Source organism: Lactuca virosa, chromosome 2 (assembly GCF_052849685.1).
Source record: "Lactuca virosa cultivar CGN04683 chromosome 2, Lactuca_virosa_CGN04683_v6, whole genome shotgun sequence".
Lineage (NCBI taxonomy): Eukaryota > Viridiplantae > Streptophyta > Magnoliopsida > Asterales > Asteraceae > Lactuca > Lactuca virosa.
Window position 1 is genome coordinate 81,999,276 of NC_136427.1, and position 14,311 is coordinate 82,013,586.

At 34.6% G+C, this 14,311-nt stretch overlaps 2 protein-coding genes across 2 annotated transcripts; one reads left to right on the plus strand and one right to left on the minus strand.

Moving 5' to 3' along the window:
- The first annotated feature begins 254 nt into the window (after window positions 1-254).
- LOC145159224 (putative disease resistance protein RGA3) lies at window positions 255-4,230 on the plus strand. Its single transcript, XM_079078159.1, has one exon. The coding sequence runs from the start codon at window positions 286-288 to the stop codon at window positions 2,581-2,583; it is 2,298 nt and encodes a 765-aa protein (XP_078934285.1). The 5' UTR covers window positions 255-285; the 3' UTR covers window positions 2,584-4,230.
- Window positions 4,231-4,821: 591 nt separating this feature from the next.
- On the minus strand, window positions 4,822-11,655 carry LOC145159225 (Spc97 / Spc98 family of spindle pole body (SBP) component). The gene is made up of 21 exons (XM_079078160.1): window positions 11,451-11,655; window positions 11,252-11,280; window positions 11,099-11,144; window positions 10,801-10,935; window positions 10,556-10,687; window positions 10,280-10,363; window positions 10,061-10,159; window positions 9,891-9,982; window positions 9,673-9,745; window positions 9,436-9,588; window positions 9,052-9,171; window positions 8,878-8,931; window positions 8,705-8,788; window positions 8,033-8,107; window positions 7,795-7,938; window positions 7,023-7,148; window positions 6,817-6,924; window positions 6,438-6,500; window positions 6,054-6,128; window positions 5,287-5,492; window positions 4,822-5,185 (listed from the first exon to the last, which is right to left on the minus strand). The coding sequence occupies exons 1-21, from the start codon at window positions 11,529-11,531 to the stop codon at window positions 5,053-5,055; spliced, it is 2,112 nt and encodes a 703-aa protein (XP_078934286.1). The 5' UTR covers window positions 11,532-11,655; the 3' UTR covers window positions 4,822-5,052.
- Window positions 11,656-14,311: the final 2,656 nt, after the last annotated feature.

Consider the following 14,311-nt stretch of genomic DNA (forward strand, 5'->3'; position numbering starts at 1 on the left):
AAAAGCATACATGTAGTTTGTAATATTAATTATGTTTGATTGTTTAATGGTTTTAGTTGTTCTTGTAGTTAAGTGATCGTGATTTATATTTTAAATACTAAAGGGAGAAAAATAGAAAATAATATATAAGTAAAGGATTAAGTTTATTTTTTGGATTGAACTGTAGGTAATCGTTGTGTCAGGAATATTGACTATAGGATTAATAGGCGTGTTTAACAACTCCCTGACGTTATATTTCACCCTTTCTCATTGACTCCCTCTCTCTCTCTCTCTCTCCCGTTGAAAATGGCCGACGCTTTAGTTACTATTGCTGCCGAGGCGATCCTGAAAAAGGTAGCATCCATAGCTGCCAACGAAATCGCCCTTGCTTGGGGTTACAAAGAGAAGTTGTACACACTTGAAGGGACCTTGAAACTGATTCGTGCCAAGTTACAGGATGCCGAGAATCAGAAAGGTCAAAAACATGGTGTTATCGAGTGGCTGAAACAACTAAAAGATGTGGTTGGTGAAGCTGATGATGTGGTGGATGAGGTTCACTATGAAATGTTGAGGCGTGAGGTAAAGAACCGAGATCGGGTGGCAATAAAGGTACCCTCTTTCCCAAGCTTGAAAAAGCTTTTCTTTCGTAGTGAAATGGGTCATAAAATCAAAAACATTAACGAAAAGTTGTCTCAAATCAATAAAGAAGCAAACGAGTTGGGACTACAAAATGAACAGCCGGGCCCTGTTGTTCAATATCGCCCCTACCCGGAGACGGATCCAAATTTAGGCGAACTCAGAGTTGTTGGGAGGGAGGATGATGAAGAGCGCATCATACACCTTTTAACCGAGTCAAGAAAAGAAGAAAAACTTACGATTGTTCCTATTGTGGGAATGGACGGGATGGGGAAGACCACTCTGGCTAAGTCCGTATATAATAATCCAAAAATCCAGCAATATTTTGATGTGAAAGCGTGGTTGTGTGTGTCGGTTAAGGTTGACATCAACACACTTCTGGCAAAGATCTATGAATCTGTTGTAGGAGAGAAACCTAAGTCGGAAACAATGGCCAATTTAGTTCGAGATCTTGAAAAGAAGTTGGGAGCAAAAAGATACTTGCTAGTCCTGGATGATGTTTGGGACGAAGAGAGATTATATTGGGAAGATTTTAGGAGAGTTATGATAAATGTGAAGTCACAAATTGGAAGTAGCATTCTTGTCACTACCAAGAAACTTGACATCGGAACGAAGGCTATGTCTATGGATTCATGTTCTTTAAAAGGTCTTTCTGATGATGATTGTTGGAACATCTTTAAAGAGAGGGCGTTTTTAGCAGGACAATCACCACTATCCGAATTGGAGAAGATAGGACGTGATATTGTGAAAAAGTGTCATGGTTTGCCTTTGTTAGTAAGGGTAATAGGTGGTATGTTGCAAAATTACAATGACCCAGAAAAGTGGTTGGCCATCAAAAATAGCAAAGTTTGGGATCTAGAAGATGAAAGGGAGAGAGTTCAAAAGAGTTTGGAACTGAGCTTTGAAAATCTCCCCAATTCTATGGCCAAGCAATGCTTCACATATTGTTCCATCTTTAAGAAAGATACACTCATGGAAAGGGAAGAACTGGTTCAACTTTGGATGGCTTTAGGGTTGGTTCAAGGGGATGAGGAAAGAAACAAGGAGATGGAGGATGTGGGGAATGATATTTTTCAAATTTTGGTTAGCAATTCCTTGTTCCAAGATGTTGGAAGGGATAAGTATGGTCACATCACTCATTGTAGCGTGCATGATCTGGTTCATGATCTTTCATTATCACTTTCAAAACATGAAAACTTATGTCTGGTGGATGCGACAAATGATGACATTGCATGTATCCCTCAGGTTAAACATCTTTCATTATCACTTTCTTTTTACCAAAAACAGAACGAGGGTGATGAATTGAAAGCCAAGGTTTCTATGTTCATTGAAAGGAATACAGTGGCTAGAACTTTGCATACATTGTTCATCAAAGGTGAAGTTGAGAAGAAGTTTTCGTTTCAACGATTAAAGTGCATACGTATCCTAAAACTCAATGGATATAGTATTGAGAAGTTAGACGATTCAATTGGAGGGTTGGTGCATCTCAGGTATCTGGATTTGAAATATACAATGATCCGTGTTCTTCCTGAATCTATTGGTAAGTTATACCACTTGCAAACTCTGAAGTTGCCTAATGACATTATGAAGTTTCCAGAAACAATAAGAAATTTGATAAGCCTGCGATACTTCAAGCGTGTCCAAGACATTCCTGCTAATATCCTGGGACAATGGATTCTTATCCGAAATTTGCCTTCCTTCATAGTGCTTAGAAGGAAGGGACATGGTATTGAAGAGCTACGCCATTTAAATAACCTTACTGGAAGCCTCTGTATTTCACATCTAGAGAATGTCCGTAGCAAAGAGGATGCTGTCAAGGCAGATTTATCTAGAAAGAAAAATTTATACGAGATTGAATTCAATTGGATTTGGAGTAGAAGTTATGCATTTGACAGAAACGACAAGGATGTATTGGAAGGCTTGCAACCCCCACGAGATGTGAAAAAGTTGACATTTAGGAATTTTTAAGGTGATAATTTTGCAGAATGGGTAACGAAGATGGCAATCCATATTGAAGGGAAATGGACACCCCTTGACAAGCTGGTGGAGATCACATTATATGACTGTTGGAGCTGCCTGTCTCTTCCGACACTTGAGCACCTACCACATCTTCGGAATCTTGTGTTATGGAATATGCAGAACTTGACATGCTTAAGGAGTTCGAATGTTACTGGATCAAGCAAGCCTTTGTCTCCATCATTGAGATCGCTCCAACTATCTTTTTTGGAAAAGTGGATAGTTGGAGCACCCAACAGCTCAAAAATGATATCGCCTGTCCTCGAGACATTGGAGATCAAGTATTGCCCAAAGATAATTCTCTTAGATGAATGCCATCCCCATCCTCTTGTGTCCTTGAAGATCCAGAACTGCTATGGTCTGGAGTACATTAAGAGCATACAAGGACTTACATCTCTTGAATCTTTACATATCGATAATTGCCCTAGTCTTTTAGGAATAGGCAATTTTTCTGGTGATAATTACCCGGCATCAGAAACGAACATGGCAATCGATATCCAAAGGAAATGGGCGCCCCTTGACAAGCTGGTGGAGATCAGATTAGATGGATGTAAGAGCTGCCTCTCTCTTCCAACGCTCGAGTACCTACCACATCTTCGGGATCTTGTGTTGGAGAAAATGGACAGCTTAACATTCTTAAGGAGTTCCGATGTTACTGGATCAACAAGGCCTTTGTCTCCATCGTTGAGATCGCTCAAACTAGAATATATGTACAGCCTGGAAAAGTGGATAGATGGAGCAACCAACTGCTCAAAAATGATATCGCCTGTCCTCCAGAGCTTGTCCATTTGGAGGTGCCCAAAGATTATTCTCATAGATGAATGTCCTCTTGTTTCCTTAGAGATTAGTGACTGCAATGGTCTGGTGTCCATTAAGAGCATACAAGGACTTACTTCTCTTGAATCTTTATCTATCTGGAGGTGCCCTAGTCTTTTAGAAATAGCCAATTTACCCAACGAGTGTCATTCTTTGAAGACTTTGGAAATTACCGACTGTGGCAAACTGACTTCCCTGCCTCATGAATTGTTTGACAGTTTTGGCTTCTTAAATGAGTTGGAACTTGGTCCGTTCTCAAAGGAGCTGGATTCTTTCCCGAGTCTCCAAGGCATTGAGAAGTTAAGGAACCACCTTCATGAGTTAACGTTGTACGGTGTGGATCAGTGGGAGTCGATACCTGAAGAAATACAACACCTCACCTCACTGACTCGGCTACGCATAGTTGGATTCGGAATACAAGAACTGCCCATGTGGTTAGCCAGCATGTCATCTATCCAAAAATTGGAGTTCCATAATTGCAAGGGGCTAAATGAAGAAACAGTTAGACGGGGAGCACCACTGGAAGCAACTGTTGTCAAACTAAATAATGAAGTGTTAATTAATTAGTTATTTGAGTGTGTTGGTTGGTGTATATATAGATTAGATATGTTGTATCAGTCAGATCATTCCTCCTCTTGGCTCTTGCTTAATAATAAACTTTCTCCTCCCTTGCGATCCAAAATGTACCCAAACATTTGTCTTGTTCGAGTATAAGACATGAGTACGAAAGATATGTAATAGTCCAAACATTTTATAAATTTGATACTTACACTTTATACTTAATATCCCAAAATTCTTCTCACTTTATAACTTACAGCTACAGTTGACTTTTAATCCCAATTGATCAACCAATTTTGCAACTTTTAGCTGTGCTTAATATTCTTTCATAATTCATCATTTATCTAATGCAATCTTAACAATGATTGGTACTATATAATTTGCTGTACTTGCCCTGTCATGCAATCTTAACAATGATTAAATGTCCATTTTATTTGTGTTATTAACTTGGAAAGGTTTCTGCAAGTTAATTAATGCAGCTTTTAATTTTAGCAGTCATATTGGTTATAAAGAAAAAGTTCAAGGACTGGCAGTTAATGTAAAGAACTTGAGGGCTACAGAATAAAGTACAGGGGCTGATCCTATCAAGTGCTAAAAGTTGGAGGTGGCTGAGGATGACAAGTTATTAAAAGTTGTTCCCATATCAATCCAGAGTCATATTCTACACGTTCATATGGAACCAAGTGAATCCAACTGATTTTGGTTTTCAAGTCGTGAATCCAAATAATACAAATTAAATTCAAATCCAATCTAAACCAACCAAATTATCAATCGGTTGGATCGGTTTTTACAATTTGGTTTTCAAGAGGCATGACATACTTTCAATCAATAAAAACTCCATACATTTTAATAACAAGAAACAAATTGTGTTTGGCTAAATTAAATCCAGATGATCCATGTTTTACTACTACTATGAAATCTACACAAGTGGTTAATCATGCAAGCAAAAACACTCTCATTCCAAAACAGATATATACAAAAAAACCACTACAAACAACAACCAACAAGCAAACTGTAAAATTGAAGGAAAAAACTACTAAAAAAAATCTAGATGTGGTGATCCATACCAACACCAAGAATCAACTGTGCAAGATGAGTCAGATATGGTTCTGCTTGTGCCCTGCTGCTCAATATTGGTCTTAAACTCTCCAGCTCACTACTGAACTCCCTCTCAAATTTCCTGTCAAAAATCACTCCACTCCATCACACATACATACATACACATACATACATACATAGAAAGAAAAAGAGAAATATGGGGGTATAGTTTTAAGATCTTACAGGACACATTCGATGACTGTAGACTCATCTGTGGGTGAATTTGGTTTTTTGGAAGACTTTCTTAGCTTCAAAACCTTTAGATTTTCCAAGGAAGATGAATCCAAATCATCAAAGGAACTGTTTGAATCCGGAGCTTCAATGGAGCTCATTAGCCACTGAGTTGCAGAAGCATACTGAAGGCATACGAGTTTCAGTTTCTCAAATTTCTGCATTCACCCCAAAAACTTAATTATTATTATTATTAGAACAAATTCACAAACCTTCTATATTATACAACTCTATTTCTTTTTCACTTAATGGAGACATGACCTAGGGGTCCACTAAGTCATGTATGGGTAAAGTGACTGATCAGATAATGATGTATGTCTGATCAAATGACCATTTTACCCTTACATTCCAAAAAAATCAGAATATTCATCAGTTTTTAACATGAGAGAGTACTGTCCTCGTTAACCTCATTAAGTCAAAAAGAAACAGCCCCTTAATGTGTTGTAGCTTACATACTTACATATCAATGTTTCTTTTTAACCTAACTTTTTACCAATTTGACTTCATTTAATTTTTACTTCCATTTCCCTAAGTGTGTCATCATTTTCTCAAATATTTTTTAAACAATAGTTATCCAGACAGCACTTTATACAGAAATAATGCTTAATGAAAATCATATTAAATTCACATGCTATTCTATTCCTCTATTTTTCCATATTGTATTTCGTAAAATTAGATGTGCAAATTTCAGAGCATTATGAATAGGGAATGATGAAAACCTTGAGGAGGATTGGAGAAAGAAGTGAACATTCCTTGAGACACTTTTCCATGAAAAAGTCATGATATTGAATTACCTATTTTCATACAAAGATTACAACCACACACAGGGAAAAAAATTAACAACTTACTTTCATTTATTTGTGAAATATAGCAATCTACTTTTATATTTTTCTTTTACAGCATTGTAGTACAATTTTCTTCTTCTTATTAGAACATTTTACTTTGAAAAATCAACCCAACTAAAGAAGTAAATAGTGCTTTGTATTTGTATGACATTGCCATAATTGGGTAGATTTTTCAAAGCACAATGTTGTAACACAAAAAAAAAAAAAAAAAAAAAAAAAAAAAAAGTAGGATGCTACAATAAAGAAATCAACATATACCTCATCTATGCTCTTTGCATTCTCAAGTTTATTATGCATAACATGCCAATTTGGTTCAAGAACCTAAAACAAGATAAAAAGAATATATTATTCAATCATAATAATATAATATCACTTCCACCTTTGTTAGTTGACAAAAGAATTAAAGAGAGATAAATAGCCACATTAACATCGGATTAATAAATAAATAGGAAATAGCAATATATTTATATTTCTTTACCCATAATAACAACATACTTATAGCATGACACTTACACAATATACTTTATTTTTTACATACATACATTTTTACTGATAATAATTATATATTGTAATTATTGGTAAGGAAATGTAAGTAGATTGTTTTTTATGAACTTAAGAACATGGTTTTTTCTTTTACCTCAAATGTTAGATAATGTAGAAGGCTATTGATAAATTTAAGCATATTCCTGCATAGTATTGATGATGTAGAGATTGCAGTTCCATGCATATCACGTGCACGTGCACCCTACAACAACAACAAGAAAACTATAATTACAAAAAATATAAAAGGAGATATTTTTATTTTTTAATAAATATTTATAGCAGGGATATTTAATCTCATACTTGATGTAGTTGCCAAGCTGCACAAAGTTGTCTGTGCACATGTTTGCAATGAAACAGAAATCGAAAAATTAATTGATATTTTGTCAGAGCTTTTCTTGATATCACAAGGGATAATGGCCATTGAACCTGTAACAAAAATAACAACTTACTTTCATTTAATTGATAATTAGAAAAATAGAAAATTAGGTAATTAGTAAAGTAGTTTCATTTATGGGTTAATCTCATAAAAGACCTTATATTTTGTGTTTTTTCCAAATTAAACTCATGATATATTTTTTTCATTTTTTGCGAAAGAACCCTCAACTTTGTCTTTTTTCCAAAAAAAAAAAAAAAAAAAACTCAACCTTCTAAATGTTTCCAAATAAGTCCTCAACTTTTTTAGTTTTTCCTGAAAAAAACCTCACATTATACAACTTTTTTAGAGAAGAACGACTAAAAGGGCCAGAGGTCTTTTTCATGAAAAAAAATAAAGTTGAGGTTTAATCTGGAAAAATATATATATATATATATAAGGTGTTTTATGAGATTAACCCTAATTCCAATAATAACATTGTAATATTGAAAATGATTTGTATTTGAATGACATTGCTATAAATAAATAAATGGATTTTTTTCAAAGTAGAATGTTATGTTGTAATAGGAATAGATGATATTATGATGTTATAAATTTATAATAAACAAATCAATGAAGAGTAGGTTGCTATTTGTAGTATTAAATGAAAGAAAGAAAGAAAATGTTAAAAAAGGTGTGAATGTTGATGATGATATTTACCTTGTAATTAACAGAGAAGGTTTCCATACCAGTGATCAAGGGCTCTTCTTCTACAACATCAGCCTCTGAAACTGACTCACCACCACCACCACCTGTTTGAAGATCTTTCAGAATGCTCAGTCTCTTTAACAAAGAACCTGTGTCCTGAAAAAGACATAATAATAAATAAAATATTAATGAATTAATTATTTCTGAAAAAGTAGAATGTTAAGTTGTGATAGGAATAAATGAAACTGACCACAGAACATGTGACATCTTCATGCAAAGGATCTGCTGCAGCTGCTGTCGAACGCAGTGCAAGGTCCAACAGAGACTGAAAATTAAACTCAAATAAATTAAAACATAAATTTTACAAAATAAAAAATAAAAAATAGCAGTGTGCTTTCATTTTCATTTATTTGTGTATTATATTTATAACATCAAACTCTTTATGCAGAAAGAAAGTCAGGAAATTGAGTATTTTTCCATAAGTCATCTGTTTACAATTGTCATTTATTTTCTCAGATGAAACTAATTAATGGGTAAATAGAGAAACGATAATTCTTATATATGGATAACTTTTATCCCTAACTATACATATGGATTATACAAATAAGGGCAAATTACAGAAACAGCATTATATTTTGTGCAATTTTGCAGTTTAACTAACCATTTCTACTTTATTTTTTTCCAATCAAAAAAAAACATTAAAGTTTCAGACATATTTCCAATTTAACCATTTTGACCTGATATAATTGGTCAAAAATGGTTGATTTGGAGAATTAGAATGGTTACTTTGGAAAAAAAAATATCTTTAACTTTTTAAAGCTTGATTGGAAGGAATAAAGTATCAGTGGTGTAATCACAATAATTGCCCAAAATATACTCTGAGTTTTTTTAGTCAGATAATATGAGGTAAATGGAGAAAGACCTGAAGCTTCTCAACAGAGATCTCATTTGGTGTTTTATCAAGTTCATCACGTGCAATATCCATAAAATGAACCAAGAAATCACCCTGTATTTGTAACTCAATCAAATCAATTATCAAATTTAATTTCAATTCAAATACTTTAAACTACAAAAACACAACAATCAAAATTTAACCTGATCCAGAAGAAGATAATGCTTAATAGAACGCAGCTTTCCAATCAGGTCATACTGTCAACATTCAGCATAATAACAGGTCACTAAATATTCTTACAAGAACTAAAACATGCACCCATCAGGAAAAAAACCAAAAAAAAAAAAAAGTTTAAAGAAATGAAAATAACCCCCCACCTTGTCCTTCATGAGATTTAGTAATTCGCCACTAGCAAAATCATAAGCAGATTTAATGCATTCAAGATAGTGATCATTCGACCCAAAGTTCATCAATTTTGAATTCTCCAATGCAGGCACCTATATTATACACATGTATAAAACCCTCTAATAATAGCATTAATATGAGTAAATTACATTTTTCATCCCTGTGGTTTGTTAAATTTCAAAAATATGGTCCATTAGTTTGATTTTTTGAATTCTGGATCCCTAAAGCATTGACAAAACAACGTTTTAAGGACCAAAAGGTTAAAAATCAAACTGTTGGACAATATTTGTAAGAAACAACAAACCAAAGGGACGAAAATGCAATTAACTGAAAGATACAGAAAAAAGAAACAAGACCTGAACAGTGTGGCCACATTCTCTCATGACATTCAAAGATTTCCCTGTTGTTAAAATGGTTTCAGCTGAATTTGCAAGGAAAGAAGGGATATCATCTTTCAGACTGTATCTTTGTCTCCAATACATAGCATCATAATCTTCGGTCAGACTCTCCTATAACAGCAGGGGTAAAATCGTACTTTTTAGCATGTTTGTACTTTTTGGAAAAATTTGTAGGAGGGGTAATAAAAATAGTACTTTTTGGAGAGATTTGTTCTCAGCAATGAAGAACTCATCATGAGGATCATCAATAACTCCTTCATACACCCACCTGCATATATGCAAATATATATGGACAATATTGAGTATGTTATGGGAAAATTGCAGAAAATAGCAACATACTTTCTATATTGGTAAAGGGGTAAAATAGTACTTTTTGGAGTATATATTATTGGGTGTTGTGACTTTATATATACCTTTCAAGTATGCCAAGATAAGCAGAATTTGCAGACTCTATCATCTTCTCAAGCAATGATCTCACCAAATAGTTACCAGCCATTATCTTGGCCTGTTTTTATTTAAAATATATTAATAAATAAATAAATAGCATATAATATATTTTAGTTTAGTTTATTGACATACATACCTGACTCTGTAAAAGGTTAAGAACTGCAGAACCCACAAAATTACTTGCTGATGCCTTCCTTATTACTGTTGATAATGCTTGCATTGATCCCATCATTGGCTGCAAAAATATATTAAAAGGCAACAAATATTAATCATGAAACCACAAAAAAAAAAGATACTCATCATAGTTTGTAAATATATAAACAAACAAAATGATGTTTATAACAAATGAAATTACCTGACAATAGAACCATAATCCTTGTATTGAGAGTCTTCCTAGTCGAAATTGATGTTCAAGCTGTGCCACCATGGCTTGATAATCCTGAGAAAAATATAATTATTTATTACATAGCAAAATAGCAAATTCATGGAACCTTGACACTAAATGACTAAAATGTGTTAATTTGTTATATTTATCTTGCATAGTCAATGATTCCTATTGAGTAACATTCTTTATAGCTATATGCAGTAAAAACCATCATCTAATAGGCAACATTGAACGTAAATAACTTACCAAAAGGAGGGCCCTTAGTGCAGCAGCAAAGGCATGATTAACTAATCCAGACTTGAACTGTGATCTTGATTCCACAAACTGATTGATAATCAAATAGCTCTTGCATAAAGGGAATATTCTTTTCGATGATTCCTGCATTTTCTTGCAATATTTATTTCCCAAAAGTGAAAAGAGTTCCAAGAAGTTATAGATACATACATATGTGCATCTGTGTATGTATAATTGTATATGTGAAGAATCTTAACCTGGAGTGCCAAATCCATAGATCCATCAACATTGAAGATAAAAGAGTCATCATTCCCTCCAACTCTATTGATAGAAATATATCGTCCCTCAATCCCAACTAAAGCAGATAGTAGATCATCGATTACAATTAGTTCCTGCATGTGTTGAAACATTATCACAAAATCTTCATTTATCTTTACATTAAAATGATATTCTAGATTAACTTCTTTCTAGGTTTCAAAATTGACACTAGTCTGACATTATGAATGAAAAGGCCAAGAATTGCACAAAAAAGCATAAAAACATCTGTAGCTGTACCTGAACAGAAGCATTGTAGCAACCTATCGGCTTCTCAGATTCCAAACTGTACAAAGAGAGTGTAAAAGGAGAAACAATTCGCTTTAATAACAGCAATTACACGCATAGAAACATGAATAAACTCAATATCAGTCCAGGGAAAAGGTGAAGTACCCTATATCCACTGAATGCCCCTTTGAGTCCTGCATCGAACAAGCATAAATTTATACACCAGTTTCCAACAAAACCAAATTTTGAACAAGATAAGCTACATTCACAAAACGGTAGGCGGTTTGGTATTACATAATCGAGATAAATATGTCTCCGAGCATTCATACACATATGTAAATATATATACAGAAAGAAGAGAAACCTGGTGAAATTGGCCGGTGAGGAAAGGTCTGTCGTAGTTCCATTGAGGGGTAGAAGGGCATGGAGACGATACTGCATCCATGAAGAATGGCGAAGCAAGTAGAGGAAAAAGACCCAATAAAAAATCGGAGATGGCGACGCACCGAGTTAGGATTCTAATTTTCAGATTTGGGGAAATCAGAAATCGGAGAGTGAGAAAAGAGAGAGCGGACGTTTGAAAAAATTACGCCTTTTTTTTTTTTTTTTTTTTTTACAAAACTGGAAAAGTGGTCCTGTACAATATTTTTTCCAAGGACAAAACTGCAAAATTGGTCCTTGTGGTTTGCAAAAACTTTGAATAGGGTCTAAAAAATTTTGACTTGCATGGAAGGTCCAAAATCAAGGTTTTTCTAGATTTTTGGTTCCTGATTCACTTAAAAAGACAAATTTGCCCTTTTCATTTCTTTTTTCTATTTTCTTTATTTATTTTGGTATTTAAATAATTAAAAATAAAAAATAATAACTAAAATCTCACCCAACTTCTCTCTCTCTCTCTCTCTCTCTCTCTCTCTCTCTCTCTCTCTCTCTCTCTCCACCATTGATCCTTTCTCATCTAACGGAAAACCTTTCAGCCCTTCTCTCTTTCTTTTCTCTATTACATACTACCCTAAATTAGTCACCGAAGGTTTCTTTCCGGTGATAATCACCGATATCAAAATCCCCAAACTGTAAACATTCTTTCCGACCACAAACGTTTCAAAGTTGGAAAGACGATGTGAGAAGTCGCTTTGTATCAGAAAGTTAGATGATTTTATCACCCCGCTGAGAAGACCTCAACTGTGAATCGATGCTACTGCTTTCGTTGCTCCGAGCGTTATTTCTTATCTGATTTCTGAATTTAACGGCATAAATTGAACGCCTTCGCTTCCTGCGAAATCGAAATCGGTTAAAGGTAAAAATTAGAAACCCTAGTTTTCGATTATGGGATTGCTTACCATGTTGGAGCTCCTCCAAGCTGCCTAAACATGAGTATTCATGAATAACAAAAGCTTCGCCGCCGTACCAAAAACCAAATCGGAGCGGCAAAAACCCCCGGTTGCCACGAAGGTCGCCGAAAAAATTAACCCAGTGGTAGAATTTGTTGCCATGGGTGATGTTTTTACAAATCTTTCTGATTGTGATAATGGAGCTAGAGTAAGACGATAACTTTGTAAAGTGTGCCTAAGAAGCCATCGCCAAGTCTATTCTTGGGGAGTTGAATGAGATCGCAGGGGTTGAATGCTGTGATGGTTTCATGGTCTCCGAAGATGATTCTGGTGGGAAGCTTGATTTTGACTTGTAAGGAGATTGGGGTTTGGTTTGTGAGTTTGGTTGAGATGATCCTGTCTAGAGAGAGAGAGAGAGAGAGAGAGAGAGAGAGAGAGAGAGACCCGTCCTATTATTTTTCTTTTTCTTTTTCTTTTTTTTAATTATAAAACAATTAAAAAATAAAGAAAATGTAAAAAATAAATAATAAGGGTAAAATTGTCTTTTCAAATTTTCAAGGACCAAAACCAAAGAAAATTCTTGATTTTGGACCTTCCATGCAAGTCAAAAACTTTTTGGACCCCATCCAAAGTTTTTTGCAAACCACGATGACCAATTTTACAGTTTTGTCTTTTTCTAAGTTTTAGTCTCAATCCTGATTTTTTTGAATTGGTGATCATTTTAACCATGTTTCTATGCGGAAATAGTCCCCAGTTTAACTCCCGTTACTTTGTTGTTGTTAACTCCTTCACGTGTCTTCCATGTAAGGGTATTTTCATCTTTTCTCATTTGAAGGACCATTTTTGCAAATGAAAATATTATATATATATATATATATATATATATATATATATATATATATATATATATATATATCCCAAGCCTAACCCTTTACCCTTTTACTTATCAATCAACCATGGACGGCCTTCAAGCAACCTACAAAGGAGACCAAGACGAAGATAACTTCTACAACTCCAATACAAATAAAAACAACGACGTTAATTCAGAAATGGCAAATCCAAAACCATATATTCTCCCTACCAACACCGTCACTATGACTGTCGATGAAGCACTAACCATTCCCACCACCATTATTAACGATGCAGGAACATTACCACCGCCACCATTGACGAAGCACTAGATGTTCCAACAACCATAATTGTTACCACCACATCCACCACCTTCGCAACCCCTGAGACCGAGTACCAAGAGTACAACTAAGGGTGGCAATTGTTGACACGACACGACAAAAATACACTACACGAAACGAAATTGGGATGAAACTGAAATTTGAATTCGTGTTCGTGTCGTATTCGTGTTAAGTGTAAAAAATACAATGTCGTGTCGTGTTATGTTCGTGTTTAAAATTCAACACGAAATTGACACGATTTAGCATTTATTTGTCGTGTTTTTCGTGTTTGTTGTGTTTTTCGTGTTATGTATGATTAAATATTAATTGAGCAAACTAATTTTTGTATTATCTTATCCTTGTCGTGTCGTGTCATGTTTTTCGTTTTTTAATCGGTTCGTTTTCGTGTTAGTAAAAAAAACGACATCGTGTCCTGTCGTGTTCGTGTTACATAAATCCTTGTCGTGTCGTGTCGTGTCAAACAAAAAAATGATGGCTCGATTTGCCACCCCTAAGTACAACAAGCACCACTGCTTAAATAAAGGACTCTGTTTTGATTAATCCCATCCATCACTACCCTAACAAAAACGACGACCATGCAGACATGACTATTGTCTTTCAAAGGTGTACAAGGCGAAGAAAGTAGAATTGAGTGAAGATAGGTTGAATGCAGGTGGTTGTAAAAGGCTATAGAATTGTAAGAACTACTAGAGGCGTGATAGAGGGAT